Source organism: Oenanthe melanoleuca, chromosome 4, assembly GCF_029582105.1.
Source record: "Oenanthe melanoleuca isolate GR-GAL-2019-014 chromosome 4, OMel1.0, whole genome shotgun sequence".
Lineage (NCBI taxonomy): Eukaryota > Metazoa > Chordata > Aves > Passeriformes > Muscicapidae > Oenanthe > Oenanthe melanoleuca.
In genome coordinates, this window is record NC_079337.1 from 38,763,562 (window position 1) to 38,789,159 (window position 25,598).

Consider the following 25,598-nt stretch of genomic DNA (forward strand, 5'->3'; position numbering starts at 1 on the left):
TACACCTAGCATTTTTATAAGGAGGTTAGGAAATGATGTAGCAAAAGGCAGTTGTTTTTTCACATGGGTTCTAAGAGTATTGCATGTCCAAATGAATTCATTGTGTCAGGTGTAAATGTGAGAACTTTCTCTCAGCAGTCCTGAAGTACTAAACTTTTCCCAGCAGAAACTTCTCTTGGAAATGAGCTTTCTGGGACATTGTTCTGGTGTTGTTCTCAGGTTAATTTTTCCAGGTCAGGTTTTCTTGTGGAAGCTTAAGTCATTTTCTCAGCTTCTCAAATTCTGACCTCTTTATGTCAGTGGGGAATCTGGTAACACCCATATTTAGGCCACCAGATGCACTGCATTATGAGCATTTGGGGCTTTTCCTTTTTTTAGGGGAAGCAGGAGGCAAGAGAGAGGAACTCTAAAACTGGTTTTGTTTGCAGCAGCATATAACTTGCCTTTGGCTTAAGGGAGTATCTTTTCTTTAACTTGAGAAGTTCTGCTTTTACTAAGAGAGAGCTAGAAAATGAAAATTTTCTTACCATGGCCTACATTCCTTGAGAAACTTTAATTGTGTCAGAAAATATGTTCTTTGTCTGACCACACAGCCTTTAAAGTAGCAGCAGCCAGAAAGGTTCTGGGATTGCCTAAGAAATTGCAAAACTAAGGAGAACTTCCCAGCACCCAGTGTATAGCTCAGGTACCTTGCTGAAGGGCACCAGTTGATGAAGCAGTCAGTTCCAGTTGGGAGCTGCCCAGGAGCACCCTCCAGGCTTTTAGTGCTGGGGATGCAGCTCTCTCTTGTTCCTGCTTCCTGACAAAGTAACCACAGCCTTTCCCTATCATCTTATGTTGCTCAAGATGAGAACATGTGCTAAAGTTCAGGATCAAGTTCCATGGGCAACATCCAATATAATCTGTCTAATCTGAATTTTTAAAAAAATTTAGTCTAAGTTTTATGTCATGTAGTGGTTACTGGTGCCAATAAGTATTTTGCATATATATTACTGAGTATTATGCACAGAAAATTAGTGTTTTGGGTTAAAATCAAGAAAGAAGAAAGAATAAATGTTAATGCCTGTAAACTTGGCACAAAGCACTCTTGGGGGCAAAGCTGGTAGAAGCAACATGAGGACCATCAGAGCAGTATATTCTGGGATAATGGCTTTCCACAATGTAAGAAAGCAGATATTTAGGGTTGTATGCATGTAGTGTAGGATGTGCATGTAATTAACAGTCTTTCTGTTTTTCTTAAACTACCTTGGAAATTTATGTGCTGAAACCTAAACTTAAAATCTCTGAAGGCAACTGCTTCAGCTTAAGAAATGGCAGGTATTTAATTTGTAGTACAACCTAAAGTTTTGATGCTCTCCTGTCTGTAGGCTATTATGGACAAAACCTCTTTTAGAGTATATACATGGACTTTGCTGTCTCTGTACCAGAATGTATGTGACATTTTTCTGTCTCTCTTATCACCAAAGCTCTTTAGGGAAGGATATGTTTCTGTTGCCATTTTATAGCTGAGAGCATGACAAAATACATGACCACATACTATGTTTTCCCCCAGGGCTTCTGCTTCATAATAGTTACATAGGTATATGAGGGGAAATACCTAGGGATTCAGGTGAGGGACACTTGAATCTGGGCTGTTATACTAGGAAGGGTGTCCTTGTCCACAAGGCAATGCACTTGTGGCATTATTGCATCACCTCAGGGGTTCATACATCTTCTCACCGACTGGATATTTTCATAAGAAGGTACAGGGAGAACTGGAAACTAACATGTTTTACCTGAAATTATGCAAGGATCCTTATTAAATACTTTTTTTTGCTGTAGGGGAGACTTGCTTCGTGACTGTGGTTATTATGTGCAAAAATAATGGTTGTGAAGTACTCATTAAACCCTGCTGCAGAGGATGGTTTTGGTGGGGGGGTTCCCATGGGCTCAGGAGGCATTGTGCCCATGTCTTTGTGATTCTGTACTGTTCAGTGTAAAAAGAAGAATTTCTGCTCTAGATAATATAAAGAATTATCAAGAGGCTTTAGAAGAACAATGTCCTTTGGACTTTTTAGAAATGAAAGCATAATAGAAATGTTTCCTTGACTACAGTAAAGATGCAGGCATTCATGTGTACAAGTGGTGCATTATATTACCTTCTCAGGTAGCAAGCAGAAGCCCACGCTTTGTTCTACTTGAGAACTGATTTGAGTTGCCCTTGGATCAAGGTCCTCTTTAGATTAAAGGCTCAAATTGAGTCATGTGAGGTGCTGCAACTGCATGCATAGTTTTTGCTCATGGCAAATGTAAAGTTATTTGAATTATTTGGCATCTCATGTAAAAGCCCTGGGGTTAATAGTGTAGAGATAATATTCAGCTGATGCCTGGTAGCTTCATTATGAGTTGACTATTGAGAAAAAAGCAGGAGTGTCAGTTTGTTTGCTACTGGGTTGGTTTCATGGTGCTGACCACTCCCAGGTAAAGCCTTACTTAGCAGTGAAATGCAGGTTAGCTTGTTTTAAACAGGAACAGGCTGAATTCAACCAGCCAACACAGATCTAAAGCAGACTTGCCAAATTCTTGAGGATTGCCTGATGTATGATGCTTCTCAGCCCTGATTTAAATAGATGTTTGACATCACCATCGCTCTACACCTATCATCCAACAGAGATGCCATACATTCATCAGGGCTGCAGGATGAGCTGGATGGAGCGGCTTGTGACCATGGAGCAGGTCCCCAAGCATCTTGTCTCACTTTGGATTGTCAGGGGGACTTATGGAAGGCAGGAGTGATGGCAATGATCTTTCCTTTCTTCCACTGTAGTGCCTACCATGCTCTTCTTGCTTCAGACAGACTCTGCTGGACCCCCGGATTTCTAGGAAAAAACATACCCAAAGCTTAGGACTGGACTTACTGGCTTAGCTTATGAGCAGGGATGAGAGAAATGGGAAGGACGACTGCCTTGCTTTCCTCCAGGGGTAAGGAAGCTGGACAAAGGAAGCCAGCTGGCTATACTTCCCTTTTCTTGTCAGTTTATTCAAAGGAAAAATGAAGGAGAAGCCTGAAACTTGGCCAGTTACATAGATTCCTCGGACAGAGCCAAGAACAGCAATGATATTGACTGTCTGCCTGTACTCAGTGTGTGTAAGAAAAAAAGGACATATGAGTTAATTCTTCCTCCTTCTATGAAATCTTCCTAGAGGCTAGAACAGGGATTGTCAGTTTGGAAAAAGGTTTTTAGAACAACTTTACTTCCATAACATCTTCATGCCAGTTTTGGTTCAAGTACAGTGTGGAGACCTTGAATGCTTCATGTCTCACTCAAGATTAGATTCACATCTTACCTTTTCATATCTGTGCACATGTGTGACATGCCTGTTTAGTGCAATGTGAATGCATGCAAATGACATTTTTTTATGACCTAACTTTCTTGAACAGGTTTTCATCATGATCAACTTTGTTGAACTTGATTTTGAATAGAATGCTAATAAATTATTTTAAATGCACAGACTTTGCTTCTGGAAAATATTCTTAGTTCATGAAATGGATTAGAAATAGTAGTCTGCTGCAAAAGAATTTCTGTTAATCTTCTTAAAGGCAGGAGATAAGATTTCAGAATCAGATTAAATATTTGTATTCCACATTCGGAGACCTCCTCGGTTCTGTCTGACAATCAGTTAATCCTCTTCAGGGTCGCAGTGGCTCCGGTCTGCATTTACCTCTTTCATGTTGTGCATGAAGGACCTTTATAGACTCTTAATGCACATTTATTTGGAAGTTGAAAATTGCATTGGAGGCTTGACCTTCCCTTATGTTTGTTTGTCTTTGTTTTGTTTCTTTTAGCTGAGAGTAGGGAGAGATGGGCTCTTCCCACTCCCTGGAGTTTAGTAGGAGTGGCAGGGGCGGTGTGTAGACCACATCCCACTGAGCTGTTTGGCTGTCATGAGCGTCTCATGATTAAACCTCATGCTGAGGGTGCTGTATGCTCCCCCCACCCAGCATCTTAACTCACTCAGCGTGAATTTCCCACTATGTAAGATGTGGGAGACGAGGTGACAGCTTGCTTGCAGGCAGAACACAGGATGCTACATGGGAAGAGAGAATGTAAAAAACACCTGCTCTAAGCTGGTACCGAAGATATTTGTATAATTTGTTATTATTTTTAGAAAACAAGGGCAATTAAGGAAATAAATATTTGTCATAGATGCAACATGTCGTGTTGTTTAATAGCAGATGATGTCATTGTTCAGTGGTGCTTTGCATATTACCTCTGTGTGCAGCAGAGGGCACTAAGTGGTGCTTTGCTTTTAAAGTACAGGAAAATTCTGCATTTTTTTCTTCATTACCCAGATTGCTGCCTTGAGAGTACTCTTCATGTGTCTCAGTTACTGACTACTACATTTTTGTGTCTTTGTCACGTTCGTTACATTTTTTGCCTTATAAAATTTATTTAGAGAGGTGGCCCATCCAAGGGCAGTCTGTCAGAAGGTTTATGTTAAAAAAAAATTTAAAAATCAGATGTTATGTTAACTCATTTTCTGAGTTGATTTGCAGTCATCACTGTCCTTATGATTCCTCATAAGTTTCCAGGGACAATCCTGGTGAAACTGGGGAAGACCTAGACAGATTTCTCATCCTACAATGATGACGTAGGTGAATTCCTAGAAAATCAGGGCTAAAGTCTGAAGAATTTGCCAACCACCACAAGACTGGAGACAGAAGTATTTTGATGATTTCAACAGCAATGGTATTTTGCACATTGGCATAAGTGCTTCTCTCAATAACAAATAATCTAAACTTTTCTGGAAGCTGTATGATATAAAAAGTGTGTGTGATGGTTCATTACAAGTTTCATAGCCCTACACTAAAAAGTAGTTTGTGTCACTACCATCTCTTGAGTACATTCAGTTTGCATGGTTAAAAAATAAATTAAAAGAAAGCAATAGTTCATTGTCTTTACATACAACATGTCAGGGATGAAAACATTTTTGTCGGTAAGAGATGAGGAGGTAAACTGCCTCTTCAGTTAAAATAATTTGAGGGGAAATAAAACTAGAGGGAGATGGATTTAAAAGGAAAAGGAGGTGATTCTTCATGCCAGAGGAAGGACTGATGATGCTGTGAGTGCAAGAAGTTTACGTGGAAAGCCTGGGCAAGCCTTTGGCAGAGAGGCCTCACAGAGACTACTCAATAGAGGAACTAGAGCAGGCACAGCAAATCCTTCAAGCTGAAAGTGGAGGGAGACAGACACTCATGAGAAGGTGTAGGTGTCACCTTATTTCTACCTACTGTATACTGCTGGCCTCTTTAGTAGACTAATTATTGGGCTAGATTGTACAGGGGATTGTTGGGGAGTTTCCTCTATTTTAATGGACTTACAATTTTATTTTTTTTTAAATCAGGCTGTTGAAAGCAGTTCTTGTGCAAATGAATCACAAGTGTAAAGCAATTCCAGGTGCATGACAGACTACATTCATTAGACTATATCATATTTATATAGACTATATTTATCAGACTATCAACTATAAATCATATGTATAGACCCCCAGTCCTACTGTATTTATTTCAGATGGATTTCAAGCTTCACTTAAGAATGTGTTTCTCCCAATGTTTCCAAATGCTACCTTCTTGTACTTTTTTTGCTGTTGAATAACTTCCTAAAATGAACCAAATAATTGTGCTATTTAATGTTTAATTCCTGATCTCTCATATTCAGTTGGTTCACTAATATATCTCCAGTGTGCAGAATGTTAGATTACCAAGGTGAATACCTGCTTTCTTTAATGTCTTATTCTGACAATCATGGTATTTGAGCTGGTTACAAATTTCATCTGTTATTCAAATGACCGAAATGTAGAATTCTGGACTAAATGTATGTGCATTCATTGCACAAGTCCTGTGGCCACAGTAGTAAGTCCAGTCTTGTCTTCTAGCAGAAAGGCAGCCAGTCCTGGCAGGGAGTTACATCTGCACGTCCCACTCTCGCTGCATCTCTGTCCAGCAGAGTGGTGCCGGTGTCAAAGGCACGGCCTGGCACCTTTGAAGGGAGCCTTTCACTGTGTCCCAGTGTGATCTCCGGGGGGTTACCCTGTACTGCAGCTGCTGTCCTGCTGCAGGGCTTTGTGCAGCAGGACCAGGGAACCAGCCTGGCAGTGGGCTGCTCCCTTGCCCCAGCAGCACTTATCTTCCCTCAAGTGCCCGTGCAGGGCAGGGTGTGGAAATGCCAGGGTGTACCATGATGCTCTGGATGCTTGGAGCAAGCAGGCACTAGGGGCTGATGGGTGGTGGACGCCATATTTTTGCCAGCCTCTGGAGGAACATCTTTTCTCTTGGCTGGGTTTTTCCATGGCTGGTTGGCCTGCCCAGGCTTGGAGGGCACTCAGAAGTACATACTCGAGGTTTGATCTGCATTGCTTTAATCATCTTGAGCAAGCCAGTCCTGTCCACATGCAAATACTCAAACTGTGTCATCCATTTGCATTTCATGTAACAATTTAGTATTTTTCTTAGTTTTGCAGCTTCTGTATCTTATGAGAATCAGAAACAATCCCTTTGCTTGGAGTCGGCCCTTTTGCTTATTTGCATATACAATTTCAGATCAGCATCAGTATCATATTCTGCTTTGTCCTTCTTTCCAGCCCTGAGCAGAAAGTGCCCATGGTGGGCCTTCTGAGATGGTCTAGAGACATGCAAAGCATGCCCACTGGGAAGGGGCCTGAGGTGGGGTGAGATTTCAGATGTAAGCTGATGGCAGCTTGAGCATGGGGCTGGTGGGGCTTCCTCTGACAGGTGGAAGGTTTTTGTGTGGTATGAGCTCAGTGAACAGTCTTCATTCTTCTTCCTGTGTTAAATCACTGCTGTGTTAAAAATATGTTCCCTTTTTTCCTACGCCGTTCTTTCCTGTGTCAAACAAAACAGTTTTATCATTAAGTTGATCAAAAATTTAAATACTTTCAATTTTTTTTTTAAGGCATTGTATGGGTACTTTAGCATTAAAGATAAATGAAAGATTGGACTCATTTGTATCTGTGTGTGTCAAAAGCTCCCTTGTCCTTCTATCTGTGCTTGTATTTTTAAGGAAAGCTGATATATAGCCCACATACAATATATACATGAGGAACATGTTTTTAATCCCTTGTTAAAGTGTAGGGCTAGCACTAGAAGATGTGAGGACTTTTTATAGCTCTGCTCCCAGAGTGGTGCTGGGTGAGTTTCCTGGGATGCTCTGGAGAGCAAGCAGTGTGCCAGGGTGTTTCTCCTTTAGGGCTCTCAGCTGGAGCCTGCTGGAAACTGATTTTCTCCTTCTTTTTTGCCCTGGGATTCTGAAGCCTAGTGAGAACCAAGTGGTCACTTTTGCAATTGTGGGACTTCAGGCTTCTGTGAAAAATAAATTTTAAAATATCATCCTTTTCACTATGAAAGACTGCAAGTCACTGAACAGCTTTTAAAAAGAGAGTGTACCATGTTGTCTGCCTCTGTCTAACTACCTGTCATATCTCCAAGAGCATTGGGGGGGCTATTTCAGTTACTTGCATTCCAAGCTACAGAAATGCTCTAAGTAATATATATCTTTTCTATAATTAATAGACCATACAGCTGTGTGTGATTAATAAAGCCCAGTGACATGACAACCCAAGTACTTGGAAATTATTTTTTTTTCTTTTCATTTTAAAGTGCAGATGTGAATAGGAAAATTATGGTTAGTGTTTTCAGGTATTTAGGAAGAAGGTTTTTCCCTGATCTGGATGGAAGTTTTTGGTGTGTTTGCATTAATGTATGAAATATAGTGTTCTTTCTTTGTAGTAGAATTAATAAAGGTATCATGGGAAAAAAAATTGTTTCCTTTGTAGACTTTACATTACTTTGCAGATGTAAGTATTACATGTGTTTATGCCTATTAATTTTTATTGAAATAAGAGTTTCATGCTCCCCCAGAGTTTTATGTTTTTTTTTCTTTTTAAGAAACATTGGAAGCAAATCCAATTAGAAAACTAAAAGCAATGTTGTGGGAGATGAAAAGTATATTTTCACTTTGTTTTTTGATTCATGACATGCTATAGACATGTAAAATGTAGGATTATATTTGTGTGCTTAGACCATCTCAGAATATTACATGCTGGAGGAAGGGAGTCAAATGCCACAGTTTAAGCAGATGGTGTTCATGAGTCTGTCTGTGCAGCACTTCCTACACCACAGAGTGGGTGGAACGATGGGAGTAGAATTCTCTGCACTGTCACAAAGGCTCAGATGCTGCACCAGATACAGCACCAGGCTGTCTTGCACCAGATGTTGGTGGGTCAGAAGGGAACATCCTGCTTGGAGTTTAGCTTTCTTTCACTGTATCTGACTCCTTCTTTCAGGTTTCAGTCTCCAGACTGCTACTGTGGGATCTGCTGTATCTGTGGTCCCACTCAAGTCCTCAGAAATGCAAGGGTATTGTTGCAGGACTTGTTTGGAGCCCAATATTTATTCAAAGACACACCTCTGTCTATCCCTATGGTAATATACCATGAAGGGGATCTGATCCTTAACCAGCTGATCAATGCAACCATCCCACAACAATCATATCAGCACATACTGTTCTGTGAGAGTGCCTAACACATTCACATCACATTTACATCCTGGCAATTTGAAGAATCTACTGAAAAATGTCTTTCTTTACTTTCAGGACTCTTCCAGTATATAAAATTACACTGACTACTTTGAATCCTTTACTTACTTTAGTTGCACCACAAGAACACAGTGAAACTTTGCTAGTGGGAAAATAATGCAGAAGCTCTGTCCATTGCCTGCTCTTTGCAGGCTAGGAGGTGGTTATCAGTTGCCTTTACAATTGTAAGGCTGGTGGTTAACCATAGCTGAGAGCAGTAGCATTACTGTAATTGCAGCTAGAAAATACTTTCTGGGAATTTTCAAGGGGGTTAAATGGTCACACACTGATATTTCCTGATTTTTAGCAATTTGTTAGGTAAAATATTTTATTTTATCTTTTCCCAACACTGTGTTTTTACATAATTGGATTTAATGTCTTTAGAAAGGCTGCATTATTTTTCTATGCCCAGAAGATAATGAGAACAATTAAAGTGAAGATAGTGAGTTCAGTTCTAAAGAGGGGGTGAGATGATCTAAAGAAGAATCTGTATTTTCAAGGATGGTTCATTTGACAAGACTCACTGACACACAAATGGTGCCTATTGCTCCAGAACCATATGACAGTATTTTTGTCATGCATCATGCAAGGTTAGCATGGGAGTTGTATCAATAGGGAGTAGTGAACAGAGAGAGGTAGCAGTTTGTGAATAGTGTAAAGGATATAGCCACTAATTACAGACTGGATGGTGTAAAGGGTATAGCCAATAATTACACACTCACTTCCCTGCCCCTGAGGACCTGAGCACTTCTGTCCTGTCTCCAAGCCACTGAGCAGGGCAGCTGTAACACTGATCCTCTTTTAACCCTTTCCTGAGCTGTGGTGTTAGACATCAGTCTTAGCTCCCTGGCCCTGGGAAGGGTCAAGTGTGACCTTTATGGCTGTGGGAGAGCCCATAATTAGAGGGTAAATACCTGGTGCCCTTGTATTGTGCTAGGTAGAAGTATGTACTCTGTATATAATATGTACATAATACACAATATTGCTGCTGCTAACATAAGGAAAGTTACTTTTTTGCAAATATGTGAGTAAATAAACAAGTTGAGCCCACATAAGTCATCAGATCAGGAGTGATAACTCACTGGCCATCTGTTTCTCTCTGTGGCTGTTTTTGTTGCTTGCTCTTTGGATACAAAAATGTATCCAAATGAAGGAGCTTCAGCTTGACATCTTCACATAATTCTTTTGTTGCAGACATCCTTGGGAACATTGAGTGTCTATGTTTTGTTTCTGACTGTGAAAATCATGATATTCAAAAAAAAGTTGACTTCAAGATGCCAAGCAAAATGAACTTACACACGAATTATGGACATGATTTATCCAGTTTGTCTGAATAACTATTTTGTTGCTGGAGTTACTTAATTTTCATGCAGAATGAGTAACTCCCTTTTCAGTAAATGTGAAACCCTACCTTGTGCAGGAATATCTTGGAACTTGTGTAGACATAATTAACAGGAGCATTAAAGTACCTGATAACTTGCCTCCACTACTTAAGAGGTGTTGCTGCTTGTAGTTCTTGTTGTAACTTACATTCACATTGCTGTATACATCATTATAACTGACTCTAAAGCTATGCCTCTGCTTTGAAAAAGGATTGGGCACTTTTTGCCATTAAACGTGCATAGGATCATATTATTTCTTTAAGAAGGCAGAGATAGAATGTTTTCTGAATTTGTTTTTGGTTTTGACCACTGAATTTACTCTCAGTTGGTATACTTAAATCTCTTATACATTTATAAGGTCTCAATTACTTACCTGATTGTTCCAGGGTGATAGAATACTGTTATCAGAAGTTGGATATGGTGAAAATTGTGTTTCTAGCTGTCTTCTTTTGGACTGAAATTTATTGGTTCTGAAATCATCAAGCTTTGCACTGATTTTCAAGGTGTAGAGAATGCAGTTTTCTGAAGTGGTAAAGATAAACAGGTATATGTTCAGACATCCTCTGAACCAAGATCTTGCCACTTTTGAAATGGCCTGCTCAACACCACAGTTCACTAAAAGAGAAATCTGTGTTATTGTAGCCACATGTCAAAGATCAGTGTTCTTGTTTGGTTTGGTTTTTTTTTCTTTAAATAGGGACAAAATAAAATAATGGAAATTTCTTTGACTGGTAACACAGAAACAAGAATACAGTTTCCTACAGTTATGAAAAAAAATCTTACTTTTATAATGTTAGTGGTATAGGTCTCATTAAAATGGACAAGTCTTATCAGAAAGATGTGATTTAAATAAAATAAAAAAAACCCAATTACTATTGAGTTATCAACATTCTTTTGCAAGTAATATGTGGTTGATTACTTTAATTGAGCACGTAGAACCAGGGGTTTCATTTCATACTGAAATACTATGTTTTTCTCTTCAGTAAACTAGGCAGTTGATACTATGTGCAATGTGAGGCAAGGCAAGACTGAACTCTGTTGAATCATTGTTTCTCTTTCCTAGGAAGTTCTATGGACCTGATCTCCTCCAACAATAAATTACCTTCCTGCTAGGGTTTCTTTAGGGATGTTTTTTTAGCTGTATGCTTTTCTAAAGCCTAGGTTCGGGTTACAACTGCCTGGAGTTTGTTCTTACTTGTTTTATAGGGGTAAGGAGTCCAACAGACAGGCAGAGATCACTATGTATCTTCAGCTGATTCCTGCCATGAAGAGTGAAGATTGAATGCAAGGAGCAGTTTTGGCTGCCAGGGCTATATCCAGCAGTGCCTGTTCTCCAGATACTTCAAAGGCTTTGTGCCACTTCACTGGCCTAAAGCAGGGAGTCAGGGCAGAGTCTCTTGTTTCTCTTGAAGACCTTCATCTTTTTTCAAACTGTAGAGAGCCAATACTGCCTGTATGACTGAATTACTGAGGCATGTTTCTCTGTGTGCTAGTTTGGCATGTTATGAAAGATGTCTGTGATCTGTAATCATAGTTTCTGTGCTTGTTAATCATCGAGGAACAATGATTCTGCTCACCCTCCTTTGCCTTTCATCCTCCTCTATCTCACCTTGCCAAAAGCATGTGATGTTCCTGAGCTTGCTATTACCTTTCAGTCTTTTTTTTTGTAGCTGGAACATTTCCCACCTGTCAAGGTACCCCAGTGTTATACTGATGTCTAGAAGCAGGGGACAGCAGCTTGTCAGACATGCATGTAAGTCACTGCAGTGGCAGTTTCTGTGAGCCGGGCTACACTAATTTGCAAATAACCCAACATTATATATAAATAATATATTAAATAATTTCAAAGTGCAGCAGCCTTGTTCTTCAGAATCACCAGTGATTTAAGAATGCATTTGCTGCTGGCTGGATTACTTGCTTCCATTAACCACTTCATCTAGTTGGAGGTTTTAAACTCCTGGTAGCTTTCATGACACTGAAGTCCAAAGGCTCCCCAGACTGTGAACATCACTATGACAACCAGTTACTTTTCTCCTCAAGTACACAGTTTGTAAATTTGGGCAGGGATGTTTTTATGGATGTCTGGTGGAATATCTTGTCAGAAGCTACTATGGATAGGCCTCAGAAGACGTTATGAGACAAGCAAGCCAAACACAAATTCTTCAAAATGAAAGTAAAAAATGAATGTAAAACTCATTTTTTCATTTTATGGATGAGTTTATGATACCAAAATGAGAGAGACACTGAGTGTTCAGGGTGAGACAGGGAACAGAAATAAGGCTCCTACCATCCTGTTTATCTCCAGGAGAATGGAAGTGGACAGGAAAATGTCCACCTACCAACAGTTTTGAACCACGGAGCTCATTGCTTACAGCTGGGCCCTATGTCAGTGACAGGGCATCATTATGTTTGCCTGCTCCCCCACACTGCAAGCAAGTCTCTCAGAGTTTGAGGTGACAGTACTTGGCAAAGCTGGTATGCTAAACTGACTGCTTTGTTTCCTTTTGCCTACCTTGAAAATCCCATCCTGCATAATTACCTGGTTTTGTTGAGAAAAGCTGCAGTGGAAAAAGGGCTTGTTAGTTTATGGGATAAGAGGGGATAAAACAGGTTTCTCAATCCCTGTTCCTTTTGTACACACTAGAAGGCTCTTGGCAGAAAGATAGCTGGATTTCCAGGGCAGCAGGGAACCACAACTGGCTTCTCTTGCAGTAATTGGGCAGATGCTACAGAAGATGATGCAATAAAACCTGTATGTTACTTCTACATAGCTGGGCTTTTGGTAATTGCTGTAGGACCATTTATTAGGTAAATAACTAGTTTTTCCAGAGAAGAAGTAGGATACAATATATATATAGGAGAGACTTATGAGAGCTAAAAGGTAATAAATTCATATATTGGTAGCTGTTCATAACACTAATTTGTGTGCTTTATTTAATTCCTGAATTTTATTTCAAAAGCTTCAGACAATGCAGGATTGAGAAAATGGTGGCTGGAAGCAAAGCAACTGAGAAATATATTTGAAAAGCCTGCATATGATATTCATTCCTTTTGTAAAGAATATTTCCTTTATGACCTCCTCCTGCTTTGTATTTAACATTTCAAAGAACTTTGGGGGACTCTCTGTAGGCTGTGTCTTCATGAAGCCAGTAGCCAAGGATTTAAAGTATTGTCAGTGCTGGCCCGAAGCTGAAAACTGCAGGCGGTTTTAATCTCAGGGTGGGGGGTGGGTGTTTAAACCCAACCTTTTGTGTTCAGATTAGGGAGTACAGGAGGATAGACTTAAGGGGTGTTAGTGAGAATTTTTTCACTGGCAGTTCAGTAATAGCATCAGGCTTTGGAAATACTTTTTTCCAATTCTTTGTTATTTCAGTAATTACTATGCGGTGGGTAGAAATCCACAGGGTTTGTGGTTTTTTTAAGTACCTCAGCAATGACATGGGGATATGGGCAATAAAAAGAAGTACTTGTTTTTATAACTTTTTACTCCTTGGACGACTTGGGGCACTTAAATGCCTTTTCAGATAGTTTATCATTGTTTCAGTCCTGATGTCTGTGTTTATTTTGTCTTGGTTCCGTCAGCTGGATAATAGTAAGATCCATCTTTAGAAAGGAAGGAAGACAAAAACAATTTGACACTAGCATAGTGCTCTGACAAATCTGAGCCCTGCCAGTTGTGAAGGCAGATTGCCTGATCTACTTTACACTGTCTGAGAGATGGAAAAGTTACTAAACATCTCCCCCATTAAGACAAAGATCAAAGGCAAGTCACTGAGAATTTGGAGTTTCTTTTACTTTATACAACAATCTATGAAACATTTGTCCTGAGTATTTGTTGGTTCCTGGAATAGCTGGGGATACAAAGCATTTGAAATTTTTGTGTATGGGAACATGGTGACTCCTTGCTAACATTTCTGAGATGATCGCCATAACTAATAAGATTTACCACAGTTGTGTTGTGTAGGTATTGAGTTCAGCTCAATAGTGATCAGTTTTAATGAAGGCTAAAGAGTTTCTAGCTCTTAATTTTGTACATGACTTTTTCAAATAGAATTCTATTGCTAAGAAATTTTACTTTCATGTAAATGGTCTCACCCAAGATGTTTGTTTCTTTTGAGAAAGATATTTTTAGGTTTCTGGAAATTTGAAATGTCAGTGGTTTTCTGTGCCTTACAAAAGTTCATTGTAATACATAAAGCATTTTGAAAGAAATTTTGTCCTATGCTACTGCCATTCATGAGCTTTAAAGGATTTAAGTATGGTTTTGTGGTAGATTGTGGTAGAATTGAGGACTGCACTTTTCAGAATTAGAAAGTAATTTTCTTCCTAAATTTTCTGTTTTGATATTCATTTACTTTTCATAATTTCACATTTTTATTTTGATTATCACAATTATATTCCTTTGTCATTAGGGAATTTTTTTCTTCATAACAGCTACATGTTTCATTTGTTCTTCATGTTTCAGTCTGGTGAGAAAGTTATAGGTTGAAAAATACACACCGGAGATTGTTCATGTATCTGGTGTTCAGTGTTGTGTTAGAAACATTTTGCTAAGGTGAGGCTTTGGATGCTGCTCCCTTCTGCTTACCTCCACAGAGGAGTCAAAAATCTTGCACTGACCTGCAGAAATCTGGGAAGTAACAGTGCTCTCCTGGATTTAAGCCGCTCTTTGTGTTTAAAACCAAATTAATTAACAACAAAGCAACTGACAGCCACACAGTAATAGAGAAGCATATATAAGAAGAGAAAGTAGTGGAGCTCCCCGTGGTTGATACATTTGCTTTAGCAGATTGCTACTGTTGTGTAGTGTGTCACTTAGTAAGACAAATATTATTTTGTTGCACGAAGAATTTAACTTTCTTACAAGGTAGGGGGAGAAGTTTGAGATCCAGTGCTATAAAATGTCTTTTTCTTGTTCCTCTACTAGAATACAAAAATCTCTGCATTCAGGAGAAGTGCTAAGAACAGCTTCTACAGAGAGGCAACTGCAAGCAGTGCCTGCATAAACCTTCATCTGAACAGGGAAATGGGAAATTGTCTCTGGTTGCACACAGGTGGGTAATATCACAGCTTCAAAAGCCAAGTGGAGGATAGCAACAAGCTGTGGTAACCAGTGGTAGTCAGGGTAGGTGTCCCAGGAATGGAGTTTTCCTTTGGATGGGTGATACTGTGGAATAAGAAGAAAAGGGACAAGCTCCAGGGTCCCACTGAAAACCAATGACTAAAGAGAACCACTTTGACAGGAACAAACTGACTCTGCAATGCTTCAGTCTGGTCCAAAGAACAAGCAGACTGACAGTTTTGCATTGATTTTGCAGCAGCCTTTGAGTCAGGCATGTGTATAGTCATGTAATTTCTGTCTGTTCTTACGATTCCTCTCTAGAGTTTTTTCACGCTCAAATATATGTGGCAATGAGACAGCCTCTGAATCTGAGACTATAATAAAATATCCAAGAAGTGATTGAATTCTTTTTCTGTGAGGTGAGAAATTGGTGCTTTTTCACTTTTAAGTTTATCTCTTGCTTACATTTTTGTCAAACTTATGGGTAGAAACCATACATTTTCAGTGCTAAACCACTATTTGAAAAGCCTATTTAATTTAGGCAGAGCTTCATGCACATATGGAAGTAACTGAATGACAAGAGATTGTTTACAAAGGGTGGAGTAGCCTATTTTCAGACCTCCCAATTATTCTAAGGTTTTAAAGATCTCTGCCTCTTGTACATGCTATATATATGCAGCTATAAAATATACTCACTATATTGCACAGCTGTATAAGCAAGAATTTTGAGAGAGCCCTTACAGCAAATGTTCTGCAGTGTTATAGCAGCTGCTGGGATTTAGTTCTCTTGGTATGCTGCTTTTAGGACTGCCCATCCAATATGTTGTCATCTTTGCAGGACAATGCAAGCCATGCAAGATGCAAAATACTGCCCACTTCTTACTGTCAAGGTCCATCTTTTTTTAATGGATTTTTTTCCTTAAAAAGTTCCTACCTGACACACAGAATCTCCTTGTTTGTGTTGATATAGAACCCAGAAGTTTCACAAGAGCCCAAGGCCTGCACGTGCATGTGCATGGTGCTATATTTGCAACATAAGCTCTGCAGAGGAATGGGAATAGATAGACACAGAGATGTGGGAATTAGTTTCTAGGAAGATAATATGTGATGGCTTTTACTGCTGGTGGGATCTACACTGGCTATTCACTTCTTGTTCTCCATTGTTTCAATTCCCAAAGCAGAAGGTTAGGCTGTTATTCTGACTTACAGTACAGCTGGCCCCCATATATCAGTATGTTACTTAAATACCAGGGTACTAATGATATGTGACACCAGTGGAAAACAAGAAAGTTGAGGCCAACATTTTTGGCATATCTTTTGCTACCATATCCTTTGGAAGAACAGCCGGTGAATGAATTGACTTTTGATTTGAATTGCTGTAAGTCCACATCTCCAAGCTTTAGGATTCTGTTTTATGTGAGAGGAAGTTTGTGTAGTATTCATGGCTTGTCTTCCTCTCTCGTTGGTTTTGTACACTGAGGGGTTACCAGCCCAGCTTCCACCCATTTTGACTAACTCACTTTGAGTCATTGATAATAGGAGAGGCAAAGCATACATCAAAACAAAAGCTGCATCCTGCAAGTGCTCCTTGTACACTGGCTTTTAGGTGGACTTGGGTATCCAGATTGAAAAACCTTCTGCATCAATTGTCTTCTGTGCAGAGGAAGCACAAATGCAATCAAAAGGTCTGGCATGAAAAAAAAGACCAAAACAGAGGAGTCTTTCTTCTCATTGCACAGACAGGTTTTTCTTACAAGTCATGCAAGCTAAAATAAATACCACAGCGCATAAGGCAGCACACAGAAAAATGAATCGGTGAACTACAGCACGTGTGCAGCAGCAGCGCTGCATTCCTGTCATCACACATTCCCAAAGCATAACAGTGAAAGAAATATGATCTGAAACTAGTTTAAGAGGTGCTGTAAGTAAGCCAGCACTACTACCATGGTATAACACAACCTGATAGCAAGACTGAAGACTTGCTTGTGATAGGCTTTGAAACATTTTTCTTTTTTTATATTTGGATGTTTTTTTCACGTATACCTTTGCCCTTGGGATTTCCTTTTCTTTCCCTTTTTGGTAGAGTATCTCAAATGCTCTCTTCAAGAAGAGAGTTGTCTGGGCAAGCCCAACTTTTCTCTTGCCAATAAATCCATCAAGAAAGGCTGCCTCGTTTTGTGACCTGGACCACAAGCATGGATTACAAGTACTTGGCGTCTCTTGCATATTTGAGTAACAACAAGTACTAGTGAGAGGTGACAAATTAATAGTGTTAGTGTCAGAAGTCTAAGGACTGATGTGAAAGGGTGTGAGTGAGTTTTCTGGTTTGTTCTTGCTAGTATATCTGATTACAAATATCTGGAAGGGAAAAGTAGTGCTTCCTACAGACAAAGACCGTTACAGTATATTGCTAGACCTCCTTAACCTGTAAAGGATTGCTTAAAAGCATGTATTTTAGAGTCTGAGTTCTGCACCTTTGTTAATACAGAGATAGAAGTATCCACACGTGAAAATGGTGAGTTTATGAGGTGGACAACTTTCTCCTTCATGGATTTATAATGTTAGAAATGCTGGCAATGTGTTTTCTCAGGTACACTATTATGCGCAGCTGTAAATCTAATAAACCCATAGATTACCAAAGCCTGTGGTGTTATACATGAGCTTGGGGTTTTTCACAAGTTCATAATTACATTTTTCCCACCTCTTCTCACACTCCATTTTTCCTCCTCCTCCTCTGCTTTACAACTGCTTGTACTACAGGCTTTTTTCCCCACTTTATTTTTTGTTTATTCTTTTCTGCTCTCCCTTTCCTACTTTAAAAGACTCTGCAATTCCTTCCCAGAATCTCACAGCATCCTATCTCCCTCTATTAAAATGTTTCAGAATGTGATGGGTTTGTTTTCATAGGTGACAGAATGACCTTCTGCTCCCTGTTTTACCTGGTTGCCTGTGACAGTGGTCTTCCTTAGAGCAAAGTCTTCCATGTGTCGCAGTATGACCAACGTTATTTGTAGTGTTTGTTTCTGAAGCTGGGCACAGGGAAAGGATCCCTATTGTAGACGTGCAGAGTGTGATGTCACAAAACTCAATGTGGCACTTGGCATCTTGTGAGTGTTTGCTCCCCCTGTGGTGTTGGGTGCTTGTCAGGCACCAGCTCAGCTGACAGTAATAAAGTGAAGCCCTTCTAATTTCTCCTCTGAGGCAGTCAGCTCAGGCTGTGTGCAACAGGTGAGGTAGTGACAGGCTAAGGGGGAACGCAGGCGTTGAATGCATAGTTTGAGAGACAATTATTTTAGAGGCATAGCTTGTCTTAATGAAGAGCAGGATTGCTTTCCTCTTTGCATGTCCTATTATTTTGCCTTTTTTATTTTAATATTTGGCTTGTGTGCTTATTTAATTTGAAAAACCTCATGCAGTCAGTCCCCAAGCCAAGGAAGCAGCTAAGGCAGTAACACCAGCCCACCTTCTTACTGAAGCCTGCTGCTGTCCCTATGGAAACTTGTTTGTCATAGGGAGGAAAAAAAAAGTAGTCCCAGCTGAAACTTGAAATACCACATTACATGAGAGCAATTACCGTATATGCACAACACGCATGCACATACACATGCAGAAAAATGTATATACAGCTCACCACTTTGTACTCTGATAGATAATTATTTTTCAGATAAGGAAAAATAAACCTGTGAAATGGGAGCTGAGATCCCAAAGTTTTGACAGTGCATTTGCCACTGATTTTCTACAGTCTTCTGGGCCAGTTATGTCCTTTTCTTTTATATGTTTTCCATCTACAGACCTGGTTAGCAACTAATAAGTGTTTATGAAGATCACATGAAATAGATATTCTTAATAATATTTGTTTTCTCACTTTTTTAAAAGATAAAACAGATTTTCAGAAGCAAAGATTTTGAATTGTTTCTCCAAAATACTTCAGGTTCCTTATGAACTTGGACTGAAGGAAGGTTGTGATTGACCATATAAGAATCTTTTGTAGTGTCTGATATAGACCTTCTTTTTTGAAATTCATAATGTTTAATCTATCTCTCTGAAATGGCTACTATTATATTGCCAATTCCTGATAAGGAATTTTTAGGTTATGAGGGAGGCAGGATGCCTAATTTTTGTTTAGTTCAGGCCTTTTCCCCAAGATCTCTATGGTCTATTTATCCAAGCATCACCTCTCCCTCTAGTAATCTAAGATAGAGATAGTTCCTGTTGGACTTTAAATACTTTTTAATAAAAATGAATGCTTTATCTAATTCTCAATAAAAAGCTTTCCCTTATTAAACAAGAAATCTCCCCCCAAAAAACCAACCAAGCAAACAAACAAAACAAAACAAACAAAAAAAACCAAAAATAAAACAAAAACAAAAACAACAAAAAAAAAAAACAAACCAAAAAAAACCAAAACAAAGCCCCCTCCAAACAATTAGGTATGAATTAAAAAAACAGAAAGTACAGGCAAAAAGCTTTGACACCATTTCTATTTTTCTCCTTGCTAGCAAGTGTTCAGATTCCCATTAGTACAATTTATGCCTAGAAGAAGAATTTTTCCTTACTTCTAGCAAGCTATATTAGATGATTTCCATAGCAGAGAATCTTTTCCTTACTCTGCTCTGACATAGCCGTATGAATCCAAAAATTTATTTTCCTTTATTAAACAAACAAACAAACTTAAATGTCTCAGAATAAAATGTTGTGGGTTTGTTTGTTCATTTTTTGTTTGTTAGTTTGTTTTTTTAAGCTCTCAAATTTTAGCTTTCAGATCACATGAAGAAAATAGTTTTATTTCAGTTTGGCCACTGAAGCAAAAAAAAATCAATTACACTCACAGTTCTAGCTCTTATTCCAAAGAAAACAGCCAAAGCTTAAACTTAGTCTTTAATTATATATTTGATTCATCCCAGTAACAACACTTGACTTCAAACAATTCAAGAGCAGGAGGAAACTTGCTCTGAATTCCTCTCTTCAAAGAGGAGTGCTCTTTCAGATACCATGTCAGAAGACTTTAAGCTGAAACCAAACAAGATAACTGTGAGAAGACTTAATAAAAGGAACTTTAGCTGACCGCAGGAAGAACATCTCAATGCTGAGAGAAGGCCCCCAAAATTGTTTTTAAACAGATGTCCCCAGATTTGGGAAGGGAAAATTGATCTTGCTGGATGGTAAAACCACTACGGTTGCTTTTTTCTCTCATTCCCTCCTCCTCTCATAGTTGTAAGAGCAAATTACTATTGATTTAAAATTACCACACAATGAAAATGCATCATTATCTGTGCCCAAAACTATGAACCAGTCTAATTCCTACAACTGATAAGCAGAAGATACCATGTGTTAATTGTATGTACTGTAGTACTCTTGTGACGATTCATGGAAGTGTACAAATTAAGTCAATTAAAGCCACCTGAAAGACTTCTGTGTGCTGTCACCAGTTTATTAGTGCACAGCAAATTGCTGGAAAAGAATTGGGATGTGTGCTTTATCTGACAGTTGCAGAGCCATCCCATCTTTTTTTATTTGATATTTGTTACAATATTTTTGTTGGGAATAATTATACAGAAAGCCAATGATCATGGTGACCTTGTTTGTTGTCATTTGTGTATGTGTCCTGCTTTGTTCTGTCTTTCTACTTGACCTCGTTTTTCGTTTATTGCTGATTCCTATTTGTCTCTTCTCTCATGTCTTCTTTTAATGGAACAGATTGATATCTAGGGCTGTGTCTAGACTAGGAGAAAAGTTGAGGTTAGTTCAGAAATAAGTTGAAGTTAGCTGGCCAGCTATATTCAATCAGTTCTGGAAAGGCAAAGCCATCATTCATTCAACATTCAGATGGTGCAATGTGAATTTATGTTCCTAGATAGAATTTAATTTGCTTCTACATCTGGTAAAATAGGTCCATTTTTTAGATTTGACTTAGCTAGGTGGTGCTAACCAATTTACCTCAACCTCAGCCTTCAAGGAGAAAAATGGAATGATTCTAAAAGTTCTTATGGTTTTTCTGGTCTGAGGGTGAAAACATGCTCTATTATAAGCTTTGCGTAGGTTGATGAGTAAATTGCTAGATGAGTAAGTTTCATGATGGAAAATCTTGTTTTTATTAGAGGAGCTCTAGGCCATCTTTTTTCTCATCTTAACTTTTTCCTGTTCCTGCCAGTATACAAGGCATCAGTGGAAACATGTCTTTCCTGATAGCTTTTCACAGTTGGAAAAAGATGAGGCTGAATGAGAAAGAACCCCATAGCATTTAGCTTTCAACTTTCTTGCTGAGTTTCATTAATGTATATTCTATTTGTTGGAAAGGGTCTCCCGTATACAAACCCCTGAATAATTCTGTGGTGTGTGTGCTGTCTGCAGTAGCACAGCCAAACAGGCTGAGATGGCTACTGAAGTGACTAACCCATGGCTATACAGCAAGGCAGCTAAGGGATAATATCTCAAGGTCCACTGGCTTTCTTGTTCAGCTTCTTCACTGATGGTCATCCTTTTACTGGTTCATCACTGTTGAAAATTTCCGGTTATGAAATTACAGTCCTCTGGTTTCAATGATCTTAGAAATGTGACACAAACCACTGTAAGAAGGATTCATTATAAAAAATGTAAATATGCAAGTAATTTAGCAAAGCTGCAAAAGCAACATTTTCACATCCCTGCATTGCAGTTGTCCCCATTGGTAACGGCGGCAGCACCTGACACACCAGGCGTGCTCAGAGCTGCCTTGCAGAGGAGGAATCGAGTGCCTTTGCACTGTTCTGGTTAACTGGAGCTCATAAAATGCCCAGGTGGCCAGACCCCACTCAGGAGGGTGCCCTGGGCGTAGATGTGTGAGAGGGTGGGCAACCCCCTTCCCGCCAGTGAGCGGGGCAGCCCGGTGTCCTGGGTACCCTTGCGGAGGGTAGTGGGCTCTCAGTGTGGCAGTGACTGACTAGGCCCTCCTGGGGAGAGCCACTTCTTCGGGCGCCGACGGGGAAAGGCGGCGGAGGATGCGCATGTGAACCCCGCGGGCTCGGCGCAGCGTGCCCGGGATACAGATCTGTCCCGGCGCCCTCCCCTCGCGTGTCCCTTGGCCCCGCGGCTGCCCGAAGGGACCCATCGCCAGGGCCCGGCCTGCAAGGCCGCCCTGCCCGCCGCTCCCCTGCCCGCAGCCCGGCCCCGGCACTCCGCTGTCCTTCCACCGCCAGGAAGGAAGGAGGGAAGGAAGGACGGACGGACGGACGGAAAGGAGGCGGAGCGGGAGCGGGCGGGAGGGGGCCGGGTCCCTGCCGAGCACGGGGCTTTGTACGCGGGCGCCTGCGAGCCGGTGCCGCGCGGGGGAGCGCGGAGCCCGGCGGGACTAGCGCGGCTGCGGCGGGAGTAGCATGAGCCCGGGCGGCGGCGCGGCGCCCGGCGCTCCGGCAGCGGCTGCTCGTGGCACGGCGGGGCGGAGGGCGGGCGGCGGGCGGGCCGAGCAGGCGGGCGGAGCGGCCGGCGGCCTCCCCGGTGGCCTCGCCCCCCTCGCCGGCCGCCCCTAGCGCGGAGCCGGCGGCGATCCAGCCCCAGGGACGGCGGGCGGGAGTGGGCGCCGAGCATGGCGAGGCGCTGCGCTGCCGGTGGCCGTGGGCCGCTGCCGGCCGCCCGGGCGCCGCGGGCCTGAGGAGGAAGGAGGCGGCGGTGGGGCGGGTGGGGGGTCGCGGCTGCATCCGCTCGTCCCGCGGCTGAGAGAGGCGTCTGTGGGCCCTCCCTCCTCTCCTCTCCTCTCCCTCCTCCCTCTTCTCCCGCCGCTCCTCCCGCCGCGCCGGGAGCTGCCTCCTCCTCCCCAGCGCCGGGCGCGCCGCGGTCGGGGTCGCAGCCGGCGGCCGCGGGATTTTCCTCGTTTGTTTGGGCCTTTTGTGTCGGGGCTCACAGTTGGCTAAGCACGGCCGGGCTGAATCGGGCCATTGTTCGGGACCCCCGAGCTCCCACGCTGCACATCTCTCGTCCCCAGCCCCCCTTCAGTCCCCCCCTCCCCCCCATTCCTTTTTTTGCCTGAGAAGCCACATAACGTGCCTTTCCTCCACGCAAATCTGGGAGCTATAAGCCGGACCGATTGCAAATGAAGTGTAATGCATTGTGGGACGTGTGTAAAATTGGATCATTCGAGGGGGAAAAAAAAAAAAAAGGAAGGGACCTGCGGCTGGCGCCCTAGAAGAGGGAGCGGCGAGATGCGCGCAGGTTGCGCCCCGGCGGCGGCCGCGCTAGGCTGATGCCCGGCTGCGCGCAGCCCTGACCCATGCTGCGGCGGGAGGAGTAGGCGCGGGCATCCTCAGCATGAAGAAGACGCGGAGTACGACCTTGCGGCGGGCCTGGCCTAGCTCCGACTTCTCCGACCGGGCCTCAGACCGCATGAGGTCCCGCAGCGAGAAGGACTACCGACTGCACAAGCACTTCCCCCCAGCTTTTATTTCCCAGGCATCACGGGGCTACATGACATCAGGTTTGTAACATAATTTGTGTATGCGAGAGAGCTTTATTGCGAGGCTGCATCGGGATGTGTGTCTGGCCGGGAAGACTGTGTTGGTGGGTACAGTGGGGAGCCTGCGATCGGGAGGCTGAGTTGTTATGAATAATGCAAAAAAAAAAAAAAAAAAAATAGCATACATCCACCATTTTGTACCTCTGCAAGATTCACAGCGGGGTCCTCTCAATATGGTGTTTAAAATCTATTAGTCGAGTGAAGTAAAATGTGTGAGAGAAACGGTTGCATCTCTGTTGTGGAAGAGCAGACAAAAATGACTGGATGTGCGGAGCATGGAGCCCTTTGCGCCTTTTGTGCGTAAAAGCATGTGCTGGATATTTACTGCTCCCCCACACAGTCCTCTTTAAATGCAGTTAACTCTAGTTAACTCATCAGGCTTTCGTGTTTTTCCATTTTGGAAAGAAAAAGCGTTACTTGTGGTTGCAGACGCCGTCGCCTTGTTGCAGACTCTCTGGCTTTCAGCTGCATGTTTCTGCAATGGCAAGGCATGTGTTGGTGAAAATGACTGTAAACACATTTGCATTTGTTTTTTGAGGTGTAGAAGGAGACCAGACCTGTGTATGTGGTGGAACACACACGTGCATGTATATTCATTTGTCAGTGGCTTTCAAGGAAGGCCGTAGGGAAATAATGGACACTGCACCAACATGTTTGTGCATGGGAAAGAGAAAGCACAAACAAAACAAAAAACAGCGCAGGGAAAGGCAGGCATCAGGGAGAGGCTTGGCCTCCGATGGAGTGCTGGTGAGATTTTGGAAAGCCTCAGTACTGTTAGTAGAATCTGCTCCATCCAGAAATGCATCTTAATGGCTTGGAATTAAGGCATTTCATAAACACCCAAAAGAATACTTGGGAAAATGCTGATGGGGAGGGGGCCGGGGGCAGAAAATCCTGGAAACCTCCTTTGTTGTTCTGCTGCCTGTTTATTGTGATGATAGGACATAACGTTTCATTATTATGATGGTAAATTCGAATTTATCACAAAGGCACGTTTCTCCCTCTGAGGCACAATTTAGGTTGAGTAGGCAGATTCCTTTAAAGGAGAAAACTAAGGTATTTATAATGCATTACTGAAAACGTCTCCAGCTCTGTATTGCTCTCCCCTTCCGCCCCATTTCTGCTGCAAAGGTTGAACCAAAGATTGTGGTTTTAAGTTATATGCTCACCTTCCTGTCTCTGGCCCTAATAAACATATCTCTTTAGTCAGGATTGGTTTCTCATGTTTTAAAAATGTCTCGTGACTGTTTTTGCTTTGATGCTCAAGTACAAGAAATAATATGCATTTTACTGAAAAATCTGCCTGTGTAAGAATATTGTGCCATTTTGGCAATTGGTGCTCTGGTTCCTGGGAAGTCATATAGTGAGTGGCAACAGCAAGGATAATTTATGCTTGAACAGCTGAAGAAGAGAATGGTTGTGGTGGTGGAGTGCTTGATTTCTCCGTTGGTGCTGCAGGACCTGAAAGTGTCTGGAAAGCTGAATCTGACAATACTGCAAAGATTTTGTTGTTCTGGACGAATGTCTGATATTCCCAGAGTAAGATACCCTGTGTCAGTTCTGTTGAAGTCAGTACTTTTTAGGCCTTTCTTTCAATGAGAAAGCCCATATTTAAAAGAGAAGGAGCTCACGTGAGCGTTTTGTGCCAAGTGGTGTGGTTCTTGCTTGTTTTTAATTCTTCAGCAAAGAAGTGGTCTGGCTCTGTGAAAGCTTTATGTTGGCTAGATTGGTACAATCCAACCAGACAGTCAAGCAACAGCAATCTGCAGATTCAGATGTGTCACCCTGCATTTGTTGGCAGATACCTGTGTCCTTGAGGGGTAGGAGGAGGCACAGAATTTTAATCTGCTACAGATGTTTTAAAGTAATCTCCAGACCAAGAATACTTGTTTATGAATATAGAGGGCATTGATTTCAATTGCAACAACTGAAGATGAAGGACAAATGTCATGTTAAGTTTTCTAATTTGCTTAAGTTGTTGGAGGGAGAACACGTTGACAATTAAAATTGGCAAATATTTGTTGGTTTTATTGGTT

General features: G+C 41.5%; 1 protein-coding gene across 2 annotated transcripts in view; it reads left to right on the forward strand.

Annotated features, from left to right (window-relative positions):
- The window catches only part of STOX2 (storkhead box 2), a 142,414-nt gene that overhangs the window by 47,849 nt on the left and 68,967 nt on the right, over positions 1–25,598 (forward strand). The window contains exon 1 of one of the 2 annotated variants that reach the window (XM_056490019.1): positions 22,762–23,523. The exons of the other annotated variant lie outside the window; for it this stretch is intronic. Coding sequence (XP_056345994.1) covers positions 23,358–23,523 — 166 coding nt within the window. The 5' untranslated portion in view covers positions 22,762–23,357. Of the gene's footprint in view, positions 1–22,761; positions 23,524–25,598 lie in introns of those variants that run through there. 2 annotated transcript variants of the gene reach the window in all.